Here is a 26,392-nt window from a genome sequence, read left to right as displayed (position 1 = left end):
CTTGCAGCGCACGATCCCAAAGTTTCCACAAGGAGACAACCTCCTCAGGCACAATTTTGAAGAAAACCATTTGTTCCCCGCAGCAGCTGGAGTTAGGAATGAACTGCCTGAGAGGGCTGCAGATAGATTCAATCAAAGTTATCAAGGCGGGATAGAATGATTAACTTAATGTAAATAATGTACCAGCATGTGCTTAAAAGGGAGGGGAATGGTAGCAATTGAATGCTCCATTCAATGGGCTGAATGGCCTCCTGTGCTGTCACATTTCTGTGATTCTGCCTCTGATCCAAGCTGATACCAGCAGTAATACTGAAGGAGCATCGCACAGCTCCAGGGTCTGTACTGCATTGTGAAGGGTCGGTGCTGAGGGAGTGCTGCACTGCCAGAGGGACAGTGCTGAGGGAGTGCTGCACTGCCAGAGGGACAGTGCTGAGGGAGTGCTGCACTGCCAGAGGGACAGTGCTGAGGGAGTGCTGCACTGCCAGAGGGACAGTGCTGAGGGAGTGCCGCACAGTCAGTGATTGTTATTTGAAGGCCATGTTCTTAGTCCTCTTACGTGGGAACAGTAATTTGGAGAATCATGGAACTCTTTTGATTGATTGGCCTCTCCAAAGATCTGTGAGATCTTGCTACGCGTAACTTTCCTGCTCTTTTTTGCATTACAAAAGCAGACAAAGGAACATCACCATAGGGTTGCTGTCTGGAGGAGGCTTCACCCGAGGATGATCATGTCCCAGTCAAGGGGAGGATTTGAGGAGAGGCCTTCACAGTTCCCTCAACCGATGTGTGAAGTGGACCCACGCCGCTGGTTCCTTTGTGCCGTAGACCCACCACCAGCCACATCCTTCATTACATTTCAATCTCATTTAATGGAATGTCTGAGAACTAAATTGAATTAGAAATGCACGTTGTTGTTAAATTCAGGTCTCGGTTTCCCTGCCATTGCTCGTTCATTTTAAAATATTCATGGAATAATACAATCCCTACAGTGTGGAAGCTGACCATTCGGCCCATCGAGTTCACACCAGACCCACCCGCTTAACCTATTCCTGTAACCCTGCATTTCCACATCCCTGGACACTGTGGACACTTTCCCATGGCAAGTCCATCTTTATTCATTCATTGTTAGACCGGGAAAAGTGGACGCTTCAAGGTCAAATCAAAAATATCGCCGCTTCGAGGGGTCGATATATATCATTGTGCAACTGAAATGGCGAAGCCCCGCTTTTAGTGGCGGTGCCGCTTTAAGAGGCTGGCTCCAGTGATGTCATCGATGGGCGTTCCATGCTTTGTGACGCCCGGTTGCCGCAGGAACCGATGGCCAATGGGAAGCCGCGGATCTGTTTGTGGCGCCGCCCCCGGAATGAAGCCGGAAGCGGCGGTGGAGCAGCATGTCCGCCTTGTACCTGAGCACCGGCACCATGGCCAGGTACCGGGGAGTGGGGTTACTGGGAGGTGAGGAGGACCGGGGGGAGGGGGAGGGGCATCGGGGGAGGGGGGTGAGGGGCATCGGGGGGAGGGGGCATCGGGGAAGGGGGTGAGGGGCATCGGGGAAGGGGGTGAGGGGCATCGGGGAAGGGGGTGAGGGGCATCGGGGGGGGGAGGGGCGGGAGGGGGGCTGAGGGGCATCGGGGGAGGGGGGTGAGGGGCATCAGGGGGAGGGGGGCATCGGGGAAGGGGGTGAGGGGCATCGGGGGGAGGGGGGGAGGGGGGCTGAGGGGCATCGGGGGAGGGGGGTGAGGGGCATCGGGGGAGGGGGGCTGAGGGGGGGCATCGGGGAAGGGGGGTGAGGGGCATCGGGGGGAGGGGGGCTGAGGGGCATCGGGGGGAGGGGGGCTGAGGGGCATCGGGGAGGGGGGTGAGGGGCATCGGGGGAGGGGGGCTGAGGGGCATCGGGGGGAGGGGGGGCTGAGGGGGGGGGGGGCATCGGGGAAGGGGGTGAGGGGCATCGGGGGAAGGGGGTGTGAGGGGCATCGGGGAGGTGGGGCATCGGGGGGAGGGGGTGTGAGGCATCGGGGGGAGGGGGCTGAGGGGGAGAGTGAGGGTGTTGAGGGAGGCGGATATGGGGTGGACTGAGGGGGAGCTGCAGGGGCGGGTGGGGGTTAAGGTGAAAGAGGGTGGGGTGGGGGAGGTGTGAGAGCCGCGGGAAGCGGATTGCCCCGGGATTGGGGAGTCAGCGTTTCCGGGGATTAGATCCTTGAGCAGCTCCTTCCCCGCCCTCAGCCCGTCCATTCGGCCCGAGCCGGGGCTGGAGGAGTCCGGGCGACAAGGTCCGAGGGTAGGAACGGGGCCGACAGGAGGGAGGGAGGGGGGGGAGACTGCCGGAGGGGCTGGGGTCTACCTCCCGAGGAGCTCTTTAACTGACCGGGGAAAGTGCCCCTAACCCAGTCCAGCTGAACCTCAGAGCTCCCCTTCTCTCAGGAGCTGAGCGTCTCTAATGGTGAACTTTTAAAATCAGAGTCCGATGTGTTCTAGAAAGATTTAAAGTCTGTTCGGTATCTCTCTGGACAAGTCCTGGATTCACTGAATCCGCGCAGTGTTGGGAACAGGCCATTCGGGCCATCAAGTCCTCACCGACCCTCGGAAGGGCATCCCACCCAGATCCACGCTCTCCCTGTATTTCCCATGACTAACACACCTCTCCTGTACAATGTGCCAGCCCCAGGCAGCTGGCGGAGGGTGGACTCGAACCCGCGACCCTAGAGCTGTGAGGCTGCAGCGCTAAAATAGCAAAAGCTTCAATCGGACTGGACAGCTCCCTCTGTTCCTGGCACCACAGATGCTGCCAGACTTGCTGAGTTAGTCTAGCGCCTTCTGTTTTGTTACTGGAGGGGTGGTGTTTACAGTGAACCATCAGCGAGGGTGAAACAAAACAACTGACAGGGCCTCTGAGAGTTTGAGGCCGGCGGCGCTGGTATTTGCAGCAGTTTTTCTTTGGGACTAAGATCCTGAGAGCTGACAGCTGCTGTAAGGGCTAATCTGCTTTCAGCTGCCTGCTCCAATCCATCAGCCTGACAGAGAGAGAGAGAGATTGTCCATCTTGGTACCTCTCCCCTGGGCAGGACAGGCTGCTGCATTTACAGCAGCTGCTCTGACCGACCAGCCACCACGAAGCCCATCAATCCTCACACTGAGAACAATGAGGCTCCTCCAGCATCTGGTCTTTATTAAAAGAATGATAGGAAAATAGCACAGCTTTTTTTTCTGTCTCATCTTGAGCATACTGTCACTCCAATGCACTAGTGCTGGTACTGCCTCTGGTCACTCTCACTGTGTATCCCCCATCCTCTGCGGCAGGTTCACAAATTGCCACCAATGAAAATATCAGGGAGTTTGAAACCAATGTCTTTGTCCCTGAAACTAAGCCCATTAGCTAGCGACTGACTCCAGCCCTTCCCCAGCTCAGGTACTTTGAGAAAGTCCAGCTCAGAGTCCACGAGACACATCAGGGAGAGGGAGAATGACCTGGGAGCTGTGTTTCAGGAGGCAGTCCCCGGCCGTTAGACTAACTATCCCACATTGGGTGAGTGGGAAGGGACAGGAGGGTGTGACTCTGAGTGAGGCAGGTAGAGGGATCCAGGAGGCAGTGCTGAGGGAGCCTCAGTCCTGCAGCATGTCCAACAGGTTGGAATTCTTACCCCCTGTGTGTGTGTGAGAGTGGGGGGATATAGGGAGGATGAACAAACTGACCACAGCATTGTGGGACAGGGAGGGAGGAGAAAAGAGAAGTGTAGTTGTAATTGTGGATAGTACGGTCAGGGCTCCCTGTGGCCAGGATTGAGAGTCCCCAGGGTATGGACAGCCTGATGCCTGAGTTCACGATATTTACACTGAAAGATCTGTTTACGTACTGTATGACTCTACGACTCTATCACATCTGGGCTGCAGAGGAACTCAGAGTGGGAGGGGAAAGATCCAGTCATTGTGGTCCATGTAGGACCCAGTGATACAGGTAGAAAGGGGAACGATGTTCTGCTGAGGGAATAGGAGCCACTAGGAGCCAAATTAAAGAGCAAAAACAATAAGGCGATAGTCTCTGAATTACTCCCTGAGCTGTGAGCATAGAGATAAAGAGAAGTGAAAGCAATAATTATAAAGAAGAATAATTGGAATGTGAGAAGATGACAGTCTCTTCAAAACCCAAATACTATGAAGGCACATTCTGTTAACACTGTATCTGAATATTTGTACTTTTCAGTTTCATAGAAAACTTTCTTTCCCCCCGAGTATGTCAGTTGGCCATTACAATGCTGTCAAAGAGTAAATGTTCAGTTGTGTTGGCCCAATGAATAACTGCTCTTTGGCATTCCATCAATAGATTTTTCTATCTTTAGAGATAATTGAAGTTATGTTTAAAAAAAGAACATCTCTCTCATCTTTTAGGAATCTAAAACACAACCTGGCATAGATAGAGGATTGGCTGACTGGCAGAAGGCAGAGAATGGGGAAAAATAAGTCTTTCTCGGGATGGCAGCCAGTACCTAGTGAAGTTCCACAGAGATCTGCATTGGGATCACAACTATTCACATACAGGATGATCTGGATAAAGGACCCCAGGGTATTGTTGCTGGATTTGCAGATGGCACAAAGATAGGTGGAGGGACAGGTAGTGCAAAGGACTTGGACAGGCTACCAGAGTGGGCAGGGACATGGCAGATGGAATACAATAATGGGCTTGTATTATGAGGAATGTTTGAGGATTCTGGGTTTGTACTGGATGGAGTTGATGTGGATGTGGGTGTGGAGTGGGTGTGGGTGTGGAGTGGGTGTGGAGTGGGTGTGGATGTGGGTGTGGGAGTGGGTGTGGAGTGGGTGTGGGAGTGGGTGTGGAGTGGGTGTGGAGTGGGTGTGGTGTGGGTGTGGATGTGGGTGTGGATGTGGGTGTGGAGTGGGTGTGGTGTGGATGTGGGTGTGGAGTGGGTGTGGATGTGGGTGTGGAGTGGGTGTGGGTGTGGATGTGGAGTGGGTGTGGGAGTGGGTGTGGAGTGGGTGTGGAGTGGGTGTGGAGTGGGTGTGGTGTGGGTGTGGATGTGGGTGTGGAGTGGGTGTGGATGTGGGTGTGGAGTGGGTGTGGGTGTGGGTGTGGAGTGGGTGTGGATGTGGGTGTGGAGTGGGTGTGGAGTGAGTGTGGAGTGGGTGTGGAGTGAGTGTGGAGTGGGTGTGGAGTGGGTGTGGATGTGGAGTGGGTGTGGAGTGAGTGTGGAGTGGGTGTGGAGTGGGTGTGGGTGTGGAGTGGGTGTGGAGTGGGTGTGGAGTGAGTGTGGAGTGGGTGTGGAGTGGGTGTGGAGTGAGTGTGGTGTGAGTGTGGAGTGGGTGTGGAGTGGGTGTGGAGTGAGTGTGGAGTGGGTGTGGAGTGGGTGTGGAGTGAGTGTGGAGTGGGTGTGGAGTGGGTGTGGAGTGGGTGTGGAGTGAGTGTGGAGTGAGTGTGGTGTGAGTGTGGAGTGGGTGTGGAGTGGGTGTGGGTGTGGAGTGAGTGTGGAGTGGGTGTGGAGGGGGTGTGGGTGTGGAGTGGGTGTGGGTGTGGAGTGGGTGTGGAGTGAGTGTGGAGTGGGTGTGGAGTGGGTGTGGAGTGAGTGTGGTGTGAGTGTGGGTGTGGATGTGGGTGTGGAGTGAGTGTGGTGTGGGTGTGGGTGTGGATGTGGAGTGGGTGTGGGAGTGGGTGTGGAGTGGGTGTGGGAGTGGGTGTGGGTGTGGGTGTGGAGTGGGTGTGGTGTGGGTGTGGATGTGGGTGTGGAGTGGATGTGGATGTGGGTGTGGAGTGGGTGTGGAGTGAGTGTGGAGTGGGTGTGGATGTGGGTGTGGATGTGGGTGTGGAGTGGGTGTGGAGTGGGTGTGGAGTGAGTGTGGAGTGGGTGTGGATGTGGGTGTGGAGTGAGTGTGGAGTGGGTGTGGAGTGGATGTGGAGTGGGTGTGGATGTGGATGTGGAGTGGGTGTGGAGTGAGTGTGGAGTGGGTGTGGAGTGGGTGTGGGAGTGGGTGTGGGTGTGGAGTGGGTGTGGGTGTGGAGTGGGTGTTGTGTGGGTGTGGAGTGAGTGTGGAGTGGGTGTGGAGTGGGTGTGGAGTGAGTGTGGTGTGAGTGTGGAGTGAGTGTGGAGTGGGTGTGGAGTGGGTGTGGAGTGGGTGTGGAGTGAGTGTGGTGTGGGTGTGGAGTGGGTGTGGAGTGGGTGTGGAGTGGGTGTGGAGTGAGTGTGGAGTGGGTGTGGAGTGGGTGTGGAGTGGGTGTGGGTGTGGAGTGGGTGTGGGTGTGGGTGTGGGTGTGGAGTGGGTGTGGAGTGGGTGTGGAGTGGGTGTGGAGTGAGTGTGGAGTGGGTGTGGAGTGGGTGTGGTGTGAGTGTGGGTGTGGATGTGGGTGTGGAGTGAGTGTGGTGTGGGTGTGGAGTGGGTGTGGAGTGGGTGTGGAGTGAGTGTGGAGTGGGTGTGGAGTGGGTGTGGAGTGGGTGTGGAGTGAGTGTGGAGTGGGTGTGGAGTGGGTGTGGAGTGAGTGTGGAGTGAGTGTGGGTGTGGATGTGGGTGTGGAATGAGTGTGGTGTGGGTGTGGAGTGGGTGTGGAGTGAGTGTGGAGTGGGTGTGGAGTGGGTGTGGAGTGAGTGTGGAGTGAGTGTGGGTGTGGATGTGGGTGTGGAGTGGGTGTGGAGTGGGTGTGGAGTGGGTGTGGAGTGGGTGTGGAGTGAGTGTGGAGTGAGTGTGGAGTGGGTGTGGAGTGAGTGTGGAGTGAGTGTGGAGTGGGTGTGGAGTGAGTGTGGAGTGAGTGTGGAGTGAGTGTGGAGTGGGTGTGGAGTGGGTGTGGAGTGGGTGTGGAGTGGGTGTGGAGTGGGTGTGGAGTGAGTGTGGAGTGAGTGTGGAGTGGGTGTGGAGTGGGTGTGGAGTGGGTGTGGAGTGGGTGTGGAGTGAGTGTGGAGTGAGTGTGGGTGTGGATGTGGGTGTGGAGTGGGTGTGGAGTGGGTGTGGAGTGTGTGTGGAGTGTGTGTGGAGTGAGTGTGGAGTGAGTGTGGAGTGTGTGTGGAGTGAGTGTGGAGTGGGTGTGGAGTGAGTGTGGAGTGAGTGTGGAGTGAGTGTGGAGTGGGTGTGGATGTGGATGTGGAGTGAGTGTGGAGTGGGTGTGGAGTGAGTGTGGAGTGAGTGTGGAGTGGGTGTGGAGTGAGTGTGGAGTGAGTGTGGAGTGGGTGTGGAGTGGGTGTGGGTGTGGAGTGGGTGTGGAGTGGGTGTGGAGTGAGTGTGGAGTGAGTGTGGAGTGGGTGTGGAGTGGGTGTGGAGTGGGTGTGGAGTGAGTGTGGAGTGAGTGTGGAGTGGGTGTGTGGAGTGGGTGTGGAGTGAGTGTGGAGTGGGTGTGGAGTGAGTGTGGAGTGGGTGTGGAGTGGGTGTGGAGTGAGTGTGGGTGTGGATGTGGGTGTGGAGTGGGTGTGGAGTGGGTGTGGAGTGGGTGTGGAGCGGGTGTGGAGTGTGTGTGGAGTGAGTGTGGAGTGTGTGTGGAGTGAGTGTGGAGTGGGTGTGGAGTGGGTGTGGAGTGAGTGTGGAGTGAGTGTGGAGTGGGTGTGGATGTGGATGTGGAGTGTGTGTGGAGTGAGTGTGGAGTGGGTGTGGAGTGGGTGTGGATGTGGATGTGGAGTGAGTGTGGAGTGAGTGCGGAGTGAGTGCAGAGTGAGTGCGGAGTGAGTGTGGAGTGAGTGCGGAGTGAGTGTGGAGTGGGTGCGGAGTGAGTGTGGAGTGGGTGTGGAGTGAGTGTGGAGTGAGTGCGGAGTGAGTGCGGAGTGAGTGCGGAGTGAGTGTGGAGTGGGTGTGGAGTGGGTGTGGGTGTGGTGTGAGTGTGGTGTGAGTGTGGAGTGAGTGCGGAGTGAGTGCGGAGTGAGTGTGGAGTGGGTGTGGTGTGAGTGTGGTGTGAGTGTGGAGTGAGTGTGGAGTGAGTGTGGAGTGGGTGTGGAGTGAGTGTGGAGTGAGTGCGGAGTGAGTGCGGAGTGAGTGCGGAGTGAGTGTGGAGTGGGTGTGGAGTGGGTGTGGGTGTGGTGTGAGTGTGGTGTGAGTGTGGAGTGAGTGTGGAGTGAGTGTGGAGTGAGTGTGGAGTGAGTGTGGAGTGGGTGTGGAGTGAGTGTGGAGTGGGTGTGGAGTGGGTGTGGAGTGAGTGTGGAGTGAGTGTGGAGTGGGTGTGGAGTGGGTGTGGAGTGAGTGTGGAGTGAGTGTGGATGTGGAGAAGATGTTTCCACGAGTCAGAGAATCTCGGCCCCGAGGGCACAGCCTCGGGAGGAAGGAATGTTCCTTCAGAACTGAGATGAGGAGGAATTTCTTCAACTAGAAGGTGGTTAATCTGTTAAACCCATTACTGCAGAGGGCTGGGGAGGCCAAGTCATTGAGTGTATTTGAGACAGAGATAGATAGATGCTTGATTGTTAAAGCAATCAAGTATTACAGGGAGAAGGTTGGAGAATAGGTTTTGATAAGGCTTTGCCATGCTTGATTGACTCAGAGGGCCGAATGGTCTGTTCCAGCTCCTATGTTTTATGGTCTTACTGTCTAATGGTCATGGCCTGAGTTTGAGCCAGGCAATTGGAATGCTGACTGCTATATTTCACTGTGAGCTAATCTGTCAGTTGTGTACAATCTCTCTCAGGAAGACTGCATTTGCAAAATCTTACGTCTCTACCCTGCCTCAGCTCAATGACTGCTATAACCCTCATCCATTGTCATTAATGCATCCACACTTGACTATTCCCACACTGTCCTGACCAACCCAATTTCACCCTCCTGAAATTTCAGTTGATCTATAATCCTGTGACCAATTCATCCCTCCTCACCTATCACTCCAGTGCTCACTAACATCAGCTCTTAGCCAATTATCTCCTCTCTGTTTCTAACTCCTCCATGTTCCTGTGCCTGGAACCATCTCTGAGCCTCTGGCCCTTCACCAACCTGGAGTTTAATTATTCACCATGGCACATCCTTCCTGTAGCAGTTTCAGCTTTAGGTTCTGGAATTCCCTCCCTAACCCTCCCCACTGTTCCCCCCACTGCCACCTCCTCTCTTCCCCATTCTGCTCCTGTCATCACCAAGATTGCAGCCACCTTCCCCACCTTCCCCACCTTCCCCACCTTCCCCTCCTTCCCCACCTTCCCCACCTTCCCCACCTTCCCCTCCTTCCCCACCTTCCCCACCTTCCCCACCTTCCCCTCCTTCCCCTCCTTCCCCACCTTCCCCACCTTCCCCACCTTCCCCTCCTTCCCCACCTTCCCCACCTTCCCCTCCTTCCCCACCTTCCCCACCTTCCCCACCTTCCCCTCCTTCCCCACCTTCCCCACCTTCCCCACCTTCCCCACCTTCCCCACCTTCCCCTCCTTCCCCACCTTCCCCTCCTTCCCCACCTTCCCCACCTTCCCCACCTTCCCCTCCTTCCCCACCTTCCCCACCTTCCCCTCCTTCCCCACCTTCCCCACCTTCCCCACCTTCCCCTCCTTCCCCACCTTCCCCACCTTCCCCTCCTTCCCCACCTTCCCCACCTTCCCCACCTTCCCCACCTTCCCCTCCTTCCCCACCTTCCCCTCCTTCCCCACCTTCCCCACCTTCCCCTCCTTCCCCACCTTCCCCACCTTCCCCACCTTCCCCTCCTTCCCCACCTGGAACATTGCTCAGACGCAGATTTTCTTGTCGATTTAAACTCCAGTGGAAGTGCTTCAGGACATTTACTGTGTGTAGGTTCCATCTAAATGCAAGTTCTTATTGGCATACTCTTGGTTTCTATGGGTTTTTGTACAAGCTAACGTGGCAGTAACTATGGTAACCCTCTGATACAGGAGGCAATGTAATGGTAGCAATCTGGCCAAGAGTTTGAATGAGCAGTGGGTGTTTTCCTTTGTTCATTTGTGGGATGTGGGTATTCCTGGCTGGTCCAGCATTTATTGCCCTGTCCCTAGTTGCCCCCTTGAGAAGGTGGGAATGAGCTGCCTTCTTGAACCGCTGCAGTCCATGTGGCAAGTGGCTTGGAAACTTGCAGGGACTGGTGTTGCCATGTATCTGCTGCTCCTGTCACTCCCATGTTACGCTCCACTCACAGAATTTTTATACCTTCTTACTTGATCTGTTTAATTGTCCATCAGTATTCATTGTATACCCAGAACAATTATTTACAGAATATTTATGGCACATTAACTAACTGTATTCTTTCTCCCTCTGGGTCCCAGGATTGACAATTCTTCCGTGTATTCCACAACACTCCCGGGGAGGTAACGTATCACCCTCCCTTTTCGCTGGAGCTTGGGGCACCGGCTGGGACTGACAATGGCAGGGGTGGGTGGGAGGTGTGGACAGGAGGAGGGGGAAATGAAGATAGAGGGGGTGTAGGGGTAGGGTGGGGGTGGAGGGGTGGGGTGGGGTGGGGGTGGGGCTGGGGGTGAGGATGGAGAGGGTGAAGAGGTAGGGAGGGGGGTGTGAGGGTGGAGTGGGGTGTGTCCCCCTCACCCCCTCGAGCTGCTTGCTGAGCTAGCTGGGAGTCTCTGCATGTCCAATAACAGCCCGTGTCTCTGTGCCAACCTGCAGTGTGATGGATGAAGATGGACAGAGCCTGCGCCGTCAGAAACTTGACAATCAGGTAGGAGCCTGGTGGCATCTGAGTGTCCCAGCTACCCCTCACTGAGACCTTTAATATTTACTCACTAGCTCCACAGCTCTTCAGATGGTGGCTGCAGAACACAGAGGAGTAAGGTCAATGTACAAAGGTGCAAAAGGAACTTTACACTCCATCTAACCTCGTCCCTTTCTAAGGGGTGTTTGATGGGGACAGCGTAGAGGAAGCTTCGCTCTGTAACTAATCCTGTGCTGTCCCTGTCCTGGGAGTGTTTGATGGGGGTCAGTGTAGAGGGAGTTTTACTCTGTATCTAACCCCGTGCAGCCCCATCATGGGAGTGTTTGATGGGACAGTGTAGAGGAAGCTTTACTCTGTATCTAACCCTGTGCTGTCTCTGTCCTGGGAGTGTTTGATGGGGGTCAGTGTAGAGGGAGTTTTACTCTGTATCTAACCTCGTGCAGTCCCTGTACTGGGAGTGTTTGATAGGGACAGTGTAGAGGAAGCTTTACTCTGTGTCTAACCTTGTGCTGTCCCTGTCTGGGAAGTGTTTGATGGGGGGTGCATAGAAGGAGCTTTACTCTGTATCTAACCCTGTGCTGGAAGTGTTTGATGGGAACAGTGTAGAGGGAGCTTTACTCTGTATCTAACCCCATGCTGTCCCTGTGCTGGGAGTGTTTGATGGGGACAGTATAGAGAGAGCTTTACTCTGTATCTAACCTTGAGCTGTCCCTATCTGGGAAGTGTTTGATAGGGGATGTGTAGAGGGAGCTTTACTCTGTATCTAATCCTGTGCTGTCCCTGTCCTGGGACTGTTTGATGGGGACAGTGTAGAGGGAGCTTTACTCTGTATCTAACCTTGTGCTGTCCCTGTCTGGGAAGTGTTTGATGGGGATGTATAGAGGGAGCTTTATTCTGTATCTAACCCTGTGCAGCCCCTGTCCTGGGACTGTTTGAGGGGGGAAAGTGCAGAGTGATCTTTACCCTGTATGGTAGGAGGTTAATGTGATTTGAGAGTATTTGCTTCTGGAATGCGGGATAAATTGTTTATTTTTCTCCCAGTGGAATCTTCTCAAACAGAAGCAGAGACGGAAGCGACAGGACATCCTGATGGTGCAGGCAAATCCAGAGGCGAAGGTGAAGCCCAGGCAGCCCCGGAAAGCTGAGGAGCAGGTCTCATTGTTCAAAACGCACAGCATCAGTCTGCTGTCAGGTACCTGGCCCTACCTCCTACAGGCATTTCCCTGATTGTGGAATGCTGTGTTCAGGTAGAGGACCCCACATTCCCAGATGATCTCAGATCGCTCAGGGTGTAAGATAAATCTGTTGGTTACTTCTAGGCTTCAGTGGGAGTGTTAGGGAAATGGATCGAGCAGTAGGATTTGATGGGGAGGAAGGTTACTTCCTGAAGTGATTACAAGTGGACTAGTGAAGTAAAGGAGGAAGGGCTTAATTAGGGGAGAGTCAGGGGGTGAAGCACATGTTATAATTCATAATTACTGGAATGATTTCTCTGGAAAACTGAGACCAGGGAACTGAGGGCTTTAAAGTCAGATTGCTGGCTGTTTTTGGCTAGTCCTGAGCAGCTGACTGTGTGATTAATAGACAGAAGGAGTGAGAGAAAAGGGGGTAGGGATTGCTGGTGACTGTGCGTCTCTCTAACACTCTCCTTTTCTCTGCCTCAAACCTGCCTCATGAAGATCTCTCCTGCAAGATTCCAGCGGAGGAAATTGCCATCTCTCATCTACAGTTAGAGTCCCTCGACAATGGGGATGGCTCGTTTCTTGACAGAGACATTTGCGAAGTGGCTAAAATCAACAGGGAACAAACGTGGGATCTGGGAAAAGGTAAAGGAGGAGGGAGACGGTGCAGTTGGGTCACAGAGACAAGACAAATGAGGGGAGATGATGGTAATAATATAATCCAGAGCTCCTGGGGACATGGATCCAAATTCCATGTATAGCTGGTGAAATGACTATTAATAAAATTAGGAGTTAAAAAATGATTCTATGGTGGCCAAAGCAAAAAACAGAAGTTGTTGGAAAAGCTCAACAGGTCTGGCAGCATTTGTGGAGAGAAATCAGAGTTAATATTTCAGGTTGAATGACCTTGTAAAAACCCATTTGGTTTGTGTTGAATGTTTAAAACACAATGTTGTTATTGGGAACTTGGGGACCAAAGTGGAGAAAAATGCATTTTAGCTTCAGATCTGTGAAATTTAGACTTTCTGAAAGAGCTCATAAAGTTATTTTGAAATTTATTTTTAAAAAAGTGTTTCCAGGAAATCACGTGACTCCAGATTAATCACATGACTCCAGATTAATGAGTAACTTACCGGGAGGGGGGGTCTCCCAGAAACAGGTTCATTCAGAGAGAAGAGGTCCTTTAAAAGCAGAGGTGTTGTTAATAGAAGTCCAAGTAGTCAGGGCTGTGGGGGGTGGGGTGCGGTACAGCCTTCAGTAACTTCACTGGGGAGGTGTCAGAGTGGAAGAGATCCTACAAAGCAGGTAAAGCCATGAGAGTGAGGAATTCTTCTGAAGTAGTAAGTCAGCTGAGTTATCAGCTGGTTTAAAGGTCTCAGGATGAAACATTAAGTAAAGAAGAAGCATCAGGTGAGGACAAACATTTGCTGAATAGAATCCAATATCATCAAAGGCAGCTGAGTGAGTAAAGACAGGTGATGCTTCTCTGAGGTTTGAGAGTATTTATACTGAGGTTATTGTTTTGGTAAACAGACTGAATTTTTCTTTCTGATATTTGTAATAAGACCATTTCAAATCATTCTTGTATAGTGTAATATAGTTGGTGCTTTTGTTTTGTGTAATAAACATTTATTTTTTCTTTTGTTAAAAGTACATTGATAGTCTCTTGTGAATATGTTCAGTGACTGACTTCCACAGTGAACAAATAGCAAAAATAAAAATCAGCTCTATTAAGCCAGATTTCACTCTGAGGTTTGACTTATTCAGTCTTACCATCAGCTGGTAGCATAGTAGATTCATTAATGTCATTGACAATCGGAGACCCTACCTGGTCTAACTCCACACCCAAACCGATGGAGATGATTAGATTCCCTACTGTGTGGAAACAGGCCCTTCAGCCCAAAAAGTCCAAACTGACCCCCTCCGAAGAATAACCCACTCAGACCCATTCCCCTACCCCATATTTACCCCTGACTTATGCCCTTGACACTATAGGCAATTTAACATGACCAATTCACTTGACCTGCACACCTTTGGATTGTGGGAGGAAATCGGAGCACCCGGAGGAAACCATCACAGACACAGGGAGAGTGTGCAAACTCCACACAGACAGTTGCCTGAGGCTGGAATCGAATCTGGGACCCTGGTGTTGTGCGGCAGCAGTGTTAACCACTGAGCTATCCGTGAGTTTTAACTGCCTTCTGAAATGCCGAGCAAGCCCTACTGTTAATATCGTCCATTACAAAGTCTAAATAAAAGAAAATCCCAGGCAAACAACCTGACATCAACTGAGGCATCAGAAACAACCCCAGCAGAAACAGCCCAGCCAACCCTGCAAAGTCCTCTCCACTAACCTCTGTGAGGTAGTGCCAACCCTGAGAGAACTGTCTCACTGACTAGTCAAGCAACAGCCTTTAAGGTATAATTCTGTGAGTATGACTGTCCCAGACCCCTGGATATGTCCTGTCCCATCAGCAGGACAGACCCAGCAGGGCTGGAGGCACCATGGGATACACTCAGGAGGGAGCTGCCCTGGGCTTCAGGTCAAACATGGGCAAGGGAACCTCCTGCTGATGCTCTGTGCTCCTCCATGTTGAAGAACACTTGCAGGAAGCACTGAGGGTGGCAAGGCCACAAATTCCCCTTGGGTGGAGGGTTTTCAAGGTCCACCTCCAAGAGTGACTCAGAAGCAGGGTAGCTGATTGAGCTGGCCAGATTCTAAGGACATGACTGCGAGACCTGGTCTGGAGGGGGAGATAAAGGAACCAACAAGAGGGAAAACCATACCTCACCTCATCCATACCAATCTGCAGATTCATCTGTCCATGACAATGTTGGTGAGAGTGATCACCGCACGGTCTTTGTGGAGACAAAATTCTGCCTTCATATTGAGAATACCCTCCATCATCTTGTATGGCACTATCACTGTGCTAAATGGGACAGGCTTTGAACAGATCTAGCAGCTCAAGACTGGGCATCGATGAGGTGCTGTGGGCCATCAACAGCAGCAGAACTGTACTCCAGCACAATCTGCAACCTCATGGCCCAGCATATTCCCCACTCAACCGTTACCACCAAACCAAGGTATGAACCCTGGTTCAATGGAGAATGCAGGAGGGCATGCCAGGAGCAGCATCAGGCATCCCTGAAGATGAGGTGTCAACCTGGTGAAGCCCCCAAACAGGACTGAAGCATTCACAGCAATTTTCACCAGGAGGTGCTGAGTAGATGATCCATCTCGGCCTCTTTCACTGGTCCCCAGTGATACAGATACCAGTCTTACATCTCAATTCATTCCATGTGATATCATATAACAGTTGGAGATACTGGATACTAAAAAGGCAATCAGCCGTGACAACATTCTGGCAATAGTACCGGAGACCTGTGTTCCAGAACTTGCCGCTCCCCTAGCCAAGCTGTTCCAGGACAGTTACAACACTGGCATTTACACAACAATGTGGAAAATTGCCCAGGTATGTCCTGTACATAAAAAGCAGGACAAATTCAATCCGGTCAATGACCACCCCATCAGCCTACTCTCGATCATCAGTAAAGGTGACGGATGGTGGCATCAATAGTGCTATCAAGCAGCACCTGCTCAGCAATAACCTGCTCAGTGATGCCCAGTTTGGGTTCTGCCAGGGTCACTCAGCTCCTGACCTCATTACAGCCTTGGGTCAAACATGGACAAAGAGCTGTATTCCAGAGGGGAGGGGAGAGGGACAGCCTTGACATCAAGGCCGCATTCGACCAAGTGTGGCATCAAAGAGCCTGAGCAAAAATTGGGACCAATGGGTATTGGGGAGCAAACTCCAGTTGTTGGAGTCATACCTGGCACATTGGTTGTGGATGTTGGAGGTCAGTCCATGGCATCTCTGCAGGAGTTCCTCAGGATGGTGTCCTGGGCCTAATCGTCTTCACCTGCTTCATCAATGACCTTCCCTCCATCATCAGGTCAGAATACGGGATGTTTGCTGATGATAATGCACAATGTTCAGCACCATTGTGACTCCTCAGATACTGAAACAGTCCATGTTTAAATGCAACAAGATCAGGACAATATCCAGGCATGGGCTGACAAGTGCAAGTAACATTTGTGGCACAGAAATGCCAGGCTATGACCATCTCTAACAAGAGAGAATCTAACCACCACTTGTTCTCCAATGACATTACCATCACTGAATTCGACAGAGTCAACTTACTGGGGGTTATCTTTGACCAGAAATTCACCTGGACTCCCCACATAAACACAGTAGTTACAAGAGCAGGTCAGAGGTTAGGGAATGCTGCACCTCCTGATACCCCAAAGCCTCTTGACCATCTACAAAAAACAAGTCAGGAGTGTGATGGAATACTGCCCATTTGCCGTGGCTAGATACAGCTCCAACTGCAGTCCAGAAGCTTGGCATCAGGCAAGACAAAGCCACCCACTTGATTGGCACCACATCTGCAAACATCCACACTCCCTCCCCCACTGACACTCAGCTGCAGCAGTGTGGACCATCTACAAGATGCACTGCAGAAACTCACCAAAGATCCTCAAACAGCACCTTCCAAACCCACGACCACTTCCATCTAGAAGGATAAAGCCAGCAGATACATGGGAACACCACCCGCTGCAAGTTCCCCACCAAGCCCCTCACAGTCCCGACTTGGAAATATATCCCGATTCTTCCATGGGGGCGCCGGGTCAAAATCCTGGAATCGCTTCCTGAACGACATTGTGGATTTTCCTGAACCAAATACCTTGTCAAAGACAATCTGGGATGGGCGATAAATTCCAGCCAACACCCTCCACTGAAGGACTAAAATCAAATGACAGCTGCTTTGGGGTGACACCATGTGGTACTGAGTTCAACAAGTGCTGCTGTATTAGATGTGATTCAGATGGGTTCTTGGTCATTCCCAGGAGAGAGTGGGCTGTCTGGTTTAGTTAGAGTGAGGTTTGCTCATTGACTGCAGTAAGTGTCAGTTTTGTTTATTCCAAAGTGGTTCTGACTGGTCCCAGGGCAGGCTGTAACTCCAGATTCCTGATGAAGGGCTTTTGCCCGAAATGTCGATTTCGCTGCTCCTTGGATGCTGCCTGAACTGCTGTGCTCTTCCAGCACCACTGATCCAGAGGCTGTAACTCTGGAGAGGCACAGAACCTCTCCCAGGAAACTGGGCAGAATGGTTGGAACAGTCTGGAAGCTCAGATCTGATACAAAGGTTCAGATGTGTGGGATCTTGCCCTCTATTGAGAGACTCTCGGGCTCTGAGAACAGCTAAATGTAGAAGGAATGAACAATTCTCAGGATGTCATAGACTCTGGAATCTACAGCCCAGAAAAAGTTCCTTCAGCCCATTGAGTCTGTGCCTGTCAAAACACAACCACTTTCTCATCCCATTTCACAGCGAGCGGCCCATTGCCTTCTATACCTTGGCATTGTAAGGGTACATTAAATACTTCTGAAATGTGACGACGGTTTCTGGCTCTCCCACCCTCACAGGCAGTGATTCTCAATTCCCCACCACCCTCAGGCTTACCCTTGGATTCTAGAGTTATTGTGCTGCAGTGTCACAGCCTCTGGATCAGGAGGACTGGATTCAAGTCCCACCTGCTCCAGGGCTGTTTAATGACATTCTGAACAGGGTGATTGGAAAGTACCTTTTGCTTGATTGTGGGGACAGGTTTTATCCTGGGATGTGAGGAACTGTGTAGGAATAGCAGGAACATTCTAAACAGAGGAAATGGTCAGAAATATTAATCTTCTCTCACCGTCCCTCAACTGCGTTTCATTTTGGTTGTTGCGTCTGTCCCTCTTTCCTGACCTAATGCTGCTGTTCACAGATATCCTGGAAGTGGACGTGGAGGAACTGGACGGGGATGGGACAGAGAATCTGAGTACTTGCTTGGAATTCAGAGAAACAACAACAAGGACCAAGAGAGCTGAGAGAGTGGGGAAAGGTCAGAGAGCGTCCGAACTAAATAACAAAAAGGAGGAATGATGATGAGTTCCTTCAAACAGTGGCTTCAGCTATAGCTTAAAATATAGACGTTTATATCAGAATTACTCAGCATAAAATAGTAACTTCTTAACTTCGATTAAATGGGCATTTAACAGTAGAATTTGTATTAAAACATCATGTGTTGTGAAAAAAATGAAATCCATCACAGGACCACTCTGAGCTGTTCAAAATTTTAAGATTCAAAAATTTAGAAATTAATTTATGAAATTAAATAGATGGCAAGGAATGGTGAAACCTTTCCTTTCATTGAGACAGTGAGGCATGTGTTCAAAATCCAGGATATCATTCACTGACACCTGTCCAAGAATCTGGAGAGGAATAGCACTGGGAGGGAACCCAGAGTGATCCGAGTCCCAGAGTGATCCGAGTCCCAGAGTGATCCGAGTCCCAGAGTGATCTTAGTCCCAGAGTGTCTGAGTCACTGAGTGATCAATCAGCCCATCCCTCTCTGACCCTTGAATTGTTTGTTAGTCTTTCTCACCTTTCTCTCTTTGTATTTCTATCTGTGCCCCAGTTTTCTGCCTCTGTCTCTCTCTCTCAGTCTCTCTCTCTCAGTCTCTCTCTCTCAGTCTCTCCCTCTCTGTCTCTCTCTCTGACTCTCTCTGTCTCTCTCTGTCTGTGTGTCTCTGACTCTCTCTCTCTGTCTCTGTGTATTTCTGTCTGTGTGTCTCTGTCTGACTCTCTCTCGCTGTCTGTCTCTCTGTCTCTCGCTGTCTATCTGTCTCTGTGTGTCTCTGTCTGACTCTCACACTCTCTCTATCTCTGTCTGTGGCTCTGTCTGACTCTCTGTCTCTGTCTAACTCTCTCGCTGTCTCCCTGTCTGTCAGTCTCTCTCTGTGTCTATCTCTGTCTGTGTGTCTCTGTCTGACTCTCTTGCTCTCTCTCTCTCTCTCTCTCTGTCTCTCTCTCTCTGTCTATCTCTCCCTGTCTCTCTCTCTCTCTCTCTGTCTATCTCTCTCTCTCTCTCTCACTGTCTGTCTCTCTCTGTCTCTCTCTTTCTGTCTATCTCTCTCTGTCTCTCTCTCTCACTGTCTGTCTGACTCTTTCTCTCTCGCTTTCTCTCTCTATTATTTGCTGATGCTGTTTTCTTCACTACGTACAGAAATGTTGGATGCCAATCCGAGAGAGCTCGATCAGACGGTCAAACTGCAAACTCCTTTGAAGGTGAAATCCCAACCAGGAGCAAATCGAGAGAAAAGGCCGAGATGGAAAGAAGGTGAGAGAAGGTTCCGGATCCAAGTGTGGGCCAGCTGGCAGCATTGACTGAATAATCGACTCTCCAGTCAGATCACAGCAACATGGCCCCTCGCGCCTGAGAGATCCACCTTTCAGTAAGATCATGGCTGACCTGGTTATGACCCTACTCCACAATCCAGCTGCACCCTCTGACCTTTCACTCTGTTATTGGTCAGAAAGTCTTTCTCACTTAGCCTGGAAAATATTCCCTGCTGTGGATTCCACTGCTCCCTGAGAAAGAGATTCCGTTTTAATTAAATTCTACTCAAAGTTATGGTGAATACCTCACTGATGGAGCTGCACAATCCCTCTGTACCTTCCAGCTTTGATTAGTGAGTCAGTAAGTTAGGAACAGGGATCCTGTGAGCATTAACTTGGAAAGGCTTCACCTGCCCCACACCAGAGGCTGTGATTCATGGCCCTAAACGTGACCCTCCAGCCAGGGACCCGATCCCAATCTCACTTGGTGCCCTCCCTCACAGGGTCAGATCCAGAAAAGGGTGCACCCTCACCTCCCAGTCTCTGTAATTAACACCTCACTCTCTGCCATTCCCATGGTCTTCAGGGAGATTCAACAACAGGAACATTCTCATCCAACCTCCCCTTTCAGCTGCGTTTCCCCCAATCTCACACCCAACCACCCCTCCCCTTCTGTGCAAGAATTGGTTGACCTATTTTTCTGATCAACCCGTTTGGTGATGTTATTACACACCTGTGGAGCATGTGGGACATGGACCCCAGCCTCCAGGTCCAGGGGTGGGGTCACTACTGCTGTAGGAGAAAGTGAGGACTGCAAATGCTGGAGATCAGAGCTGAAAATGTGTTGCTGGAAAAGCGCAGCAGGTCAGGCAGGGTCCAAGGAGCAGGAGAATCGACGTTTCGGGCATGAGCCCTTCTTCAGGAAGAAGGTCTCATTCCTGAAGAAGGGCTCATGTCCGAAACATCGATTCTCCTGCTCCTTGGATGCTGCCTGACCTGCTGCGCTTTTCCAGCAACACATTTTCAGCTCACTACTGCTGTAAGTCACATGCCCTTTCACTTGCTCCCATCTCACCAGCCAAGGGCAGAAACATTCCCTGTTCAAAGTGAAACGGTGACAGTTTGTGGTTTACTCTATTTACTGCAGACTCTCCCTTTTATTGTTGTTGCTTTTGGAAAGCAATTATTGATCATGATTCAGTTTTTCACATTTATACTTCTGGACAAAACTTTTGTTTTTTTGTGTCATCATTTTTTTTTGTTTAATCTCCTCTTTCGCACCTCATCCTGTCAGACTAAATTCATTGTATTTAATTTGTACACTTGTTTTATTTGTACACTTGTTTTATTTGTACACTTGTTGGATACAAACTAAGGCTCCACTTGTCCCCTATCGATAGGAACTGACTAAATGTGTGGTGGGTGGGTTAGGGGGTGTTTCTCTGTAAATAATTGTTGATACTTTTCTGAAAGATTGGCTCCAGTTCCATCCTTCACTATCCTGATTTCCTGGGGTGGAATCTTGCACACTTCCTCTTTGCTTCTGCCTCCTCTATCTGCATCTTTCTGCTTCTTTAAGCCTGTTACATCCTGAATGTTTCTTTTTATTAAACATTAAATCTGTTTCTTTTTCCACCTGCTGAACATTCCCAGCATTTTCCCAACAGTTTGTGGTTTCAATCTTCACAGGTTTTGGCTTTTGTTCCGCTTGGTCCCAATATTAAATTGTATTTTTTCCTGCTACCTCTGTCTCATTGCTCTGTGCTTCAGCATTCCCAGTGACAGAAACTCCGATTCCGGACTCTAACTCTGGCACAAACTCTTCACCGCTTGTTACCTCCCGGATGGTGAAGAAGAAGAAACCAAAAAGGACAGGTCAGTGACCGGGAACAAATGTTCCTCACCCTGTACCCAACTCAAACAGCAGTACGTTCCCCACACTTCCCTCCTGATCACCCCAACTTCTCAAATCACCAAGGAACAGGCTTCCCCACCCTCTCCCCCTCTCCCCCTCCCCCTTCACTTCCCCACCCTCTCCCCCCCACCCTCTCCCTCTCCCCTTCACCTCCCCCACCCTCTCCCCCTCCCCTTCACTTATCCCCTCCCCTCCCCTTCCCCACCCCTCCTCCCCCCTCCCTCCCTCCCCTCCGCCTCCCCCTCCCTCTCCCCCCCCTCTCTCTCCCTGGGGCACAGGCCCCACACACGCACTGACTCTCACTGGAGTCCATTCTCCGTGTGCGATGTTTTTGGTGGTGGTGTGCGTTCCTGCTTTCCCCTGTTTATCCAGACTCGGTGTCTCTGGGTAAAGTTGATGTCTTGAGATCAGAAGCAGGGTCCTGTCTGATTTCTCTGGGATCACACAGCCAGGTGGCTCCCTTTATCTCAGTAACAGAGTGGGATCACTCACAAAGCAGGGACCGGGGGCAGACAAAGGTGAAAGGGAGGAAGGACTGGATTGAAGTGGTCCTGAAGGAGGGAGTGTGAACCCACTGAGAGCTTACCCTGGTGTTGGTTTGTGACCTTGTGGTCAGTTATTTTTGAGACTGACCGTTTCTGCTGGTGCCCCATTGGGAGGTTAGGACTGAATCCGATTGGGAGGAAGGGAAACACGGGAGTGTGTTTGTGTGGCTGGCCTGCAGAGTTGACCTTCACAGCGCTGTGTCTCTCTGCAGGAGTCAATGACTGCACTGTCCAGGAAGAGCTGCAGGAGGTTGAGGAGAGGGTTGAGATTTTTACGGTGGAGGAATCGAGTGAAGACCAGGAGGAGGAGCTCACTGCCCTGACAGTCTCAGCAAAACGGAACAGAGGAACCAAGATAAGAGGTGCGAGGGATGCTACGTGTACGTAGTGGTGACGTTCCCCTCTCCTGATCTCCCTGACCCCACCCTCCACCCCCTGACTCAATCTTTTACTCCCGAGCTCTCCTTTCATCCCCACCCCACCACTCTCCAAGCCCTGAACCTACTCCCTGGATGGATTTACTAAGTTCAGTAAATACTGTCCTAACTGATCCAGTATTTCTCTGTACATCACTCCTCTCATCCTAGAGCTCCGTCTGGTGGACCTTTGCTGCACTCCCTCCATCACCAGAACATCCTTGCTCAGATGAAGAGATTAAAACTGCACATAGTTAGCGAGTTTTGAGAAGATTTGTAGCTCAGGTTGAGGTTCTGGGTGTAGATTTGCTCGCTGAGCCGGAAGGTTCATTTCCAGACGTTTCGTCACCCTACTAGGTAACATCTTCAGTGGACCTCAGGTGAAGCACTGCTCATAATTCCTGCTTTCTATTTATATGTTTGGGTTTCTTTGGGTTGGTGGTGTCATTTCCTGTGATGAAGTCACTTCCTGTTCCTTTTCTCAGGGGGTGGTAGATGTGTTTGTTGATAGACTTCCAGTTGGAATATCATGTGTCTAGGAACAGCCAATGGGGAACTCCAAACCAGCGTCTACAGGAAAACAACACCTACGGACCAAATATTGAAGTACAGAAGCAATCATCACAACACCCACAAACGAAGCTGCATCAGAACATTATTTCAACAAGCCACCACAAAACGTCTGGAAATGAACCTTCCAGCTCAGTGAGCAAACCTACATCCAAAACTGTACACAGTTCCCCAGGGATGGTCTCACCAAGGGCCTGGACCGTTGTAGCAAGATGTCCCTACATTTTGCAATCAGACTTGGAGAAGACTGTTCCCTGATCTGAAATTGTTCTTCAAAAAGGACAACTGATACCACCAAACCCGCTCCCCCCCACACTGACACAGATCCTAAACAGTACTTCCCCACCCCCAGAAACAGCCCCTCAATCCCCACCCCCTTCCCCTCCCTGGTACAGAGTGTGAGCACACCCTCCTGTCCTGACCCAGACCCTGGACTGGGGAGTGATCTCAGTTTCACACAATAGTTGGCCCTTGGCCCTTGTTTATTGATTGAAAGCTGCTCCATGTTTTACTTGAATGTTGTGAGCTCAGTGTGGGAAACACTGACCAAGATATCTATTCAGCACCTGCTGCCCAACATGGCCTGGAGATTTTAACATGAATCCCAGTTTTCATTAATCCCCAGCGCTCAGGAACTTCAGAGAGCAAACCCACCCACAGGAGCAGGTAATGACAGGGACTTAGTGAAAGGGACACATCTCCAGGACTGTGTTAGGGAGGGTGAGCGAGGGGTGAGGGTGATGGAGGGTGTGAGGGTGAGGAAGGACAGTGTGAGGGAGGGTGGGAGGGTGTGAGGGTGGAAGGGTTAGGGAGGGTGAGGGTGAGGGTGATGGAGGGTGTGAGGGTGAGGAGGGACAGTGTGAGGGAGGGTGGGAGGGTGTGAGGGTGGAAGGATTAGGGAGGGTGAGGGTGAGGGTGATGGAGGGTGTGAGGGTGAGGAGGGACAGTGTGAGGGAGGGTGGGAGGGTGTGAGGGTGGAAGGATTAGGGAGGGTGAGGGTGAGGGTGATGGAGGGTGTGAGGGTGAGGAGGGACAGTGTGAGGGAGGGTGGGAGGGTGTGAGGGTGGAAGAGTTAGGGAGGGTGAGGGTGAGGGTGGGGGATGCAGTGAGTGAGGGAATTCCTGACCTTTTACTAGTTACAAACACGGTGACTAAGACTGAAATGTTGGCTCTGTCCTGAAATATCAGAAAACAGTAAATATCAATTATCCGTTCAGCTCATTCACAAAAGACGCTCAGTGAGGATGAGACTGAGGATGAAAAGGAGACGGATGAGGATGGGAAAGAGACAGAGGAAACTGGAAGTGTCTGTCCATGGATTCATGGCTGTGAACAGCCAGACCCATCTTCAGGGAAAACTGTGAGTGAGTTTTCATCTTCCTCACGTGTCCTGTCTCTTACTTGATTATAAATGTAGAAAATATATGACCTTGATTATTTATATAGAAAATAGGGCTAGGAGGAGGCCATTCAGCCTCCCACGCCCACACAGCAGTTTACTGCAGTCACCGTTAATCTGCTTTAGTGCTGTTTCCCTCTGCTACTCCTTGATATCGGTGAGATGTCAGAACCTGTTAATCTGAGTTTTAAACAGACTCAGTGACTGAGGCTCCATACTCTCTGGGCAGAGAACTCCAACAATCTGTCCCTCTCGAAGTGAAGTCATTCCCCGTCATACCCTTACTAACTGGCCTGCTGCTGTTCTGAAGTGGGTACACTGACTGTTTTGCAGAGTCTATAGAGTTTAGAAAGACAACCAGCAACATTACACAATCTCCAGAGATCCCTCTTGCTGACGATAGATCGTCAGGTCCAGGGGTTTAACTACATTTAATTCCAATCATTTCTCTATGAATGCTTTTTTATTAATTAATATCATGCAGTCTTTTTGTTCACACTGGATTTTAGATTTTCTGTTATTTCTTGCAGGTTTTTAGTGCTTTTCAGACACAAAATATTCGTTCAGTTTCTCTGCCATTTCTTTCTAGAGTTGGGAGAACTTACACTGAGCCCACATTTGCTTGTTTTCCTCTAAACATAGGCTTCTCACATTCACACAAAACACTCTACACTTCTCATTAATTCTGGTGAATGATTTGAAATGTTGAGTGGGGGTTGAGCCCTGGGGGAAGGCTGGAGAAATGCAGGTTAATAATCTGAACTCTGGAAAGCCCCATCGCACTCTATTTCACTGCAGCTTGCTCTATGTGGAAGCAGTTTGTTCACTTTTCTCCACTAGTCCCGGGCTTGGGCTGTTTGTTTAATGTTTGCCAGTAACACCTTGTCCCTCCTTATTCAGGAAAATCCCAGAAGTGAAAGTGTCTCAGTTAAAGTGGGAAACCTGGAGGAATTTGCTTTCAGACCTGCTCCACAAGGAACGGTTATAAAATGTCGGATCACCAGAGACAAGAAGGGGATGGACAAGGGGATGTTTCCAACCTATTACCTGCACATGGAGAGAGAGGATGAGAAAAAGGTACCTGGTTCAATTCGACACCCAGAGTCATCAGCAGGAGGCTATCCCCTTCAGATCCCACCATAACCTCCACCGGACTGGGGTCAAATGGGCTGCATAGGAGGATCCCAGTGAGCCCTACCAGATTGGGCTCCCCAAACCTGATATCATCCAAACCTGTGACTAAAGGAGATGATAGTTTCACTCATCTGCTCCATTCTGGGAGTTTTCCAGTTTTATTTCCAAATTTGTTTGGATGTTGTATCTGTCTTTGAGCCTGCCTCTGAAAACCTTCCACAATTCAGGCAGCTCATTGGTCGCCAGGCAATGGAGGATGTGAGGTGACCTTTACTGGGGAAGCTGGGAAGGTGGGGAGTGTCGGGCCCCGGGGTAGAGGGTGGGGGGATATTGAGCCCATTTTGGGGGTAAGCATCAAATCCACAGATGTGGCAGATGAACCCAGAGGGGTGGTGGGTGATGGAGATCAAGGCCAGAGGAGTAGGGGTGGGGGTGAGTGGATCTTTCCCAGAGGGAGGAGGTGTCTAACATCCTGCTCCATCACAGCCACCTCCACCTAGAACAGGGATCAGACTTGGGTTTGTGTTCTCTGTTGCCTCTGGGTGAGTTGCTGAGTCACCCAGTGAGGGAAGGGTGGGTGATACTCCCAACGTTATCCAGGAAGGACATATACTCTGGATTGATCGGTGGGGGAGGTGTGTGATGTTGAGAGGGGGTGGTGGAAGGTTCAAATTCTTAATTCAGGCCCAGGTCAAATTCTGAGCATTGAACTATCTATCATGTGATGGGTTTTTTAGGTATTCTTGATGGCTGGGCGAAAACGCAAAAAGAGCAAAACATCGAATTATCTCATTTCGACTGACCCAACAAACCTGTCCCGCACAGGAGAGAGCTTCATCGGAAAGTTGAGGTGAGCTTCAGCTGTTGTCCCTTCCCCGGGATCAGGAGTTGGGAAGTTTCTGACGGTCTTTGCAGTGATTGTAACGAGGTCAGGCTGAAGAATTGTTTCTGGAAGATTCCCCACCCCCAAGGTTGGACTGATGAGTCTGTCATTGCCTGGCTTATCCTTCGATCATTTTGAACAAATGCACAATGTTTTCAATTCTCGAGTCCTCTGGCACCAAGGCTGAAAGTTTATACCTAACGTCTCCACTCCCTTCCTGCAACGGGCAGGTAATCCAGAGTCAAGTCTAATGCACAAGGGTCAGGGGTTCAATCCCCTCCTAATGTCATAAATGATTAAATAAATAACATCCTAAAAAAAAGGGGGAATACTGAGTTTAATGAGAAAGAGGTATTGAAAGAAGTTAATATTAGTAGTGAAATAGTATTGGAAGACGAACAGAATTGAAGGCAGATAAATCCCCAGGGTCTGTTATGCTTCATTCCAAAGTACTTAAGGAAGTGGCCAGAGAAATAGCAGAGGGGTGAGTAATCACCTTCCAAAATTCTATAGATCGTGGAAGGGTTCCTATGATTTGGAGAATGCCTAATGTAACCC

The 26,392-nt window shown here is 50.8% G+C and overlaps 1 protein-coding gene across 1 annotated transcript in view; it reads left to right on the top strand.

The window, feature by feature from the left end:
• Window positions 1–1,264: 1,264 nt before the first annotated feature.
• LOC132831170 (tubby protein homolog) overlaps window positions 1,265–26,392 on the top strand; it is a 40,865-nt gene continuing 15,737 nt past the window's right edge. The window contains exons 1-11 of the mRNA XM_060849180.1: window positions 1,265–1,455; window positions 10,522–10,573; window positions 11,609–11,759; window positions 12,247–12,393; window positions 17,579–17,695; window positions 18,860–18,973; window positions 20,743–20,847; window positions 21,645–21,794; window positions 23,636–23,778; window positions 24,718–24,894; window positions 25,689–25,801. Coding sequence (XP_060705163.1) covers window positions 1,265–1,455; window positions 10,522–10,573; window positions 11,609–11,759; window positions 12,247–12,393; window positions 17,579–17,695; window positions 18,860–18,973; window positions 20,743–20,847; window positions 21,645–21,794; window positions 23,636–23,778; window positions 24,718–24,894; window positions 25,689–25,801 — 1,460 coding nt within the window. The remainder of the gene's footprint in view (window positions 1,456–10,521; window positions 10,574–11,608; window positions 11,760–12,246; window positions 12,394–17,578; window positions 17,696–18,859; window positions 18,974–20,742; window positions 20,848–21,644; window positions 21,795–23,635; window positions 23,779–24,717; window positions 24,895–25,688; window positions 25,802–26,392) is intronic.

This window comes from Hemiscyllium ocellatum, chromosome 33 (assembly GCF_020745735.1).
Source record: "Hemiscyllium ocellatum isolate sHemOce1 chromosome 33, sHemOce1.pat.X.cur, whole genome shotgun sequence".
Lineage (NCBI taxonomy): Eukaryota > Metazoa > Chordata > Chondrichthyes > Orectolobiformes > Hemiscylliidae > Hemiscyllium > Hemiscyllium ocellatum.
This window is presented reverse-complemented; position numbering and strand designations above follow the sequence as displayed.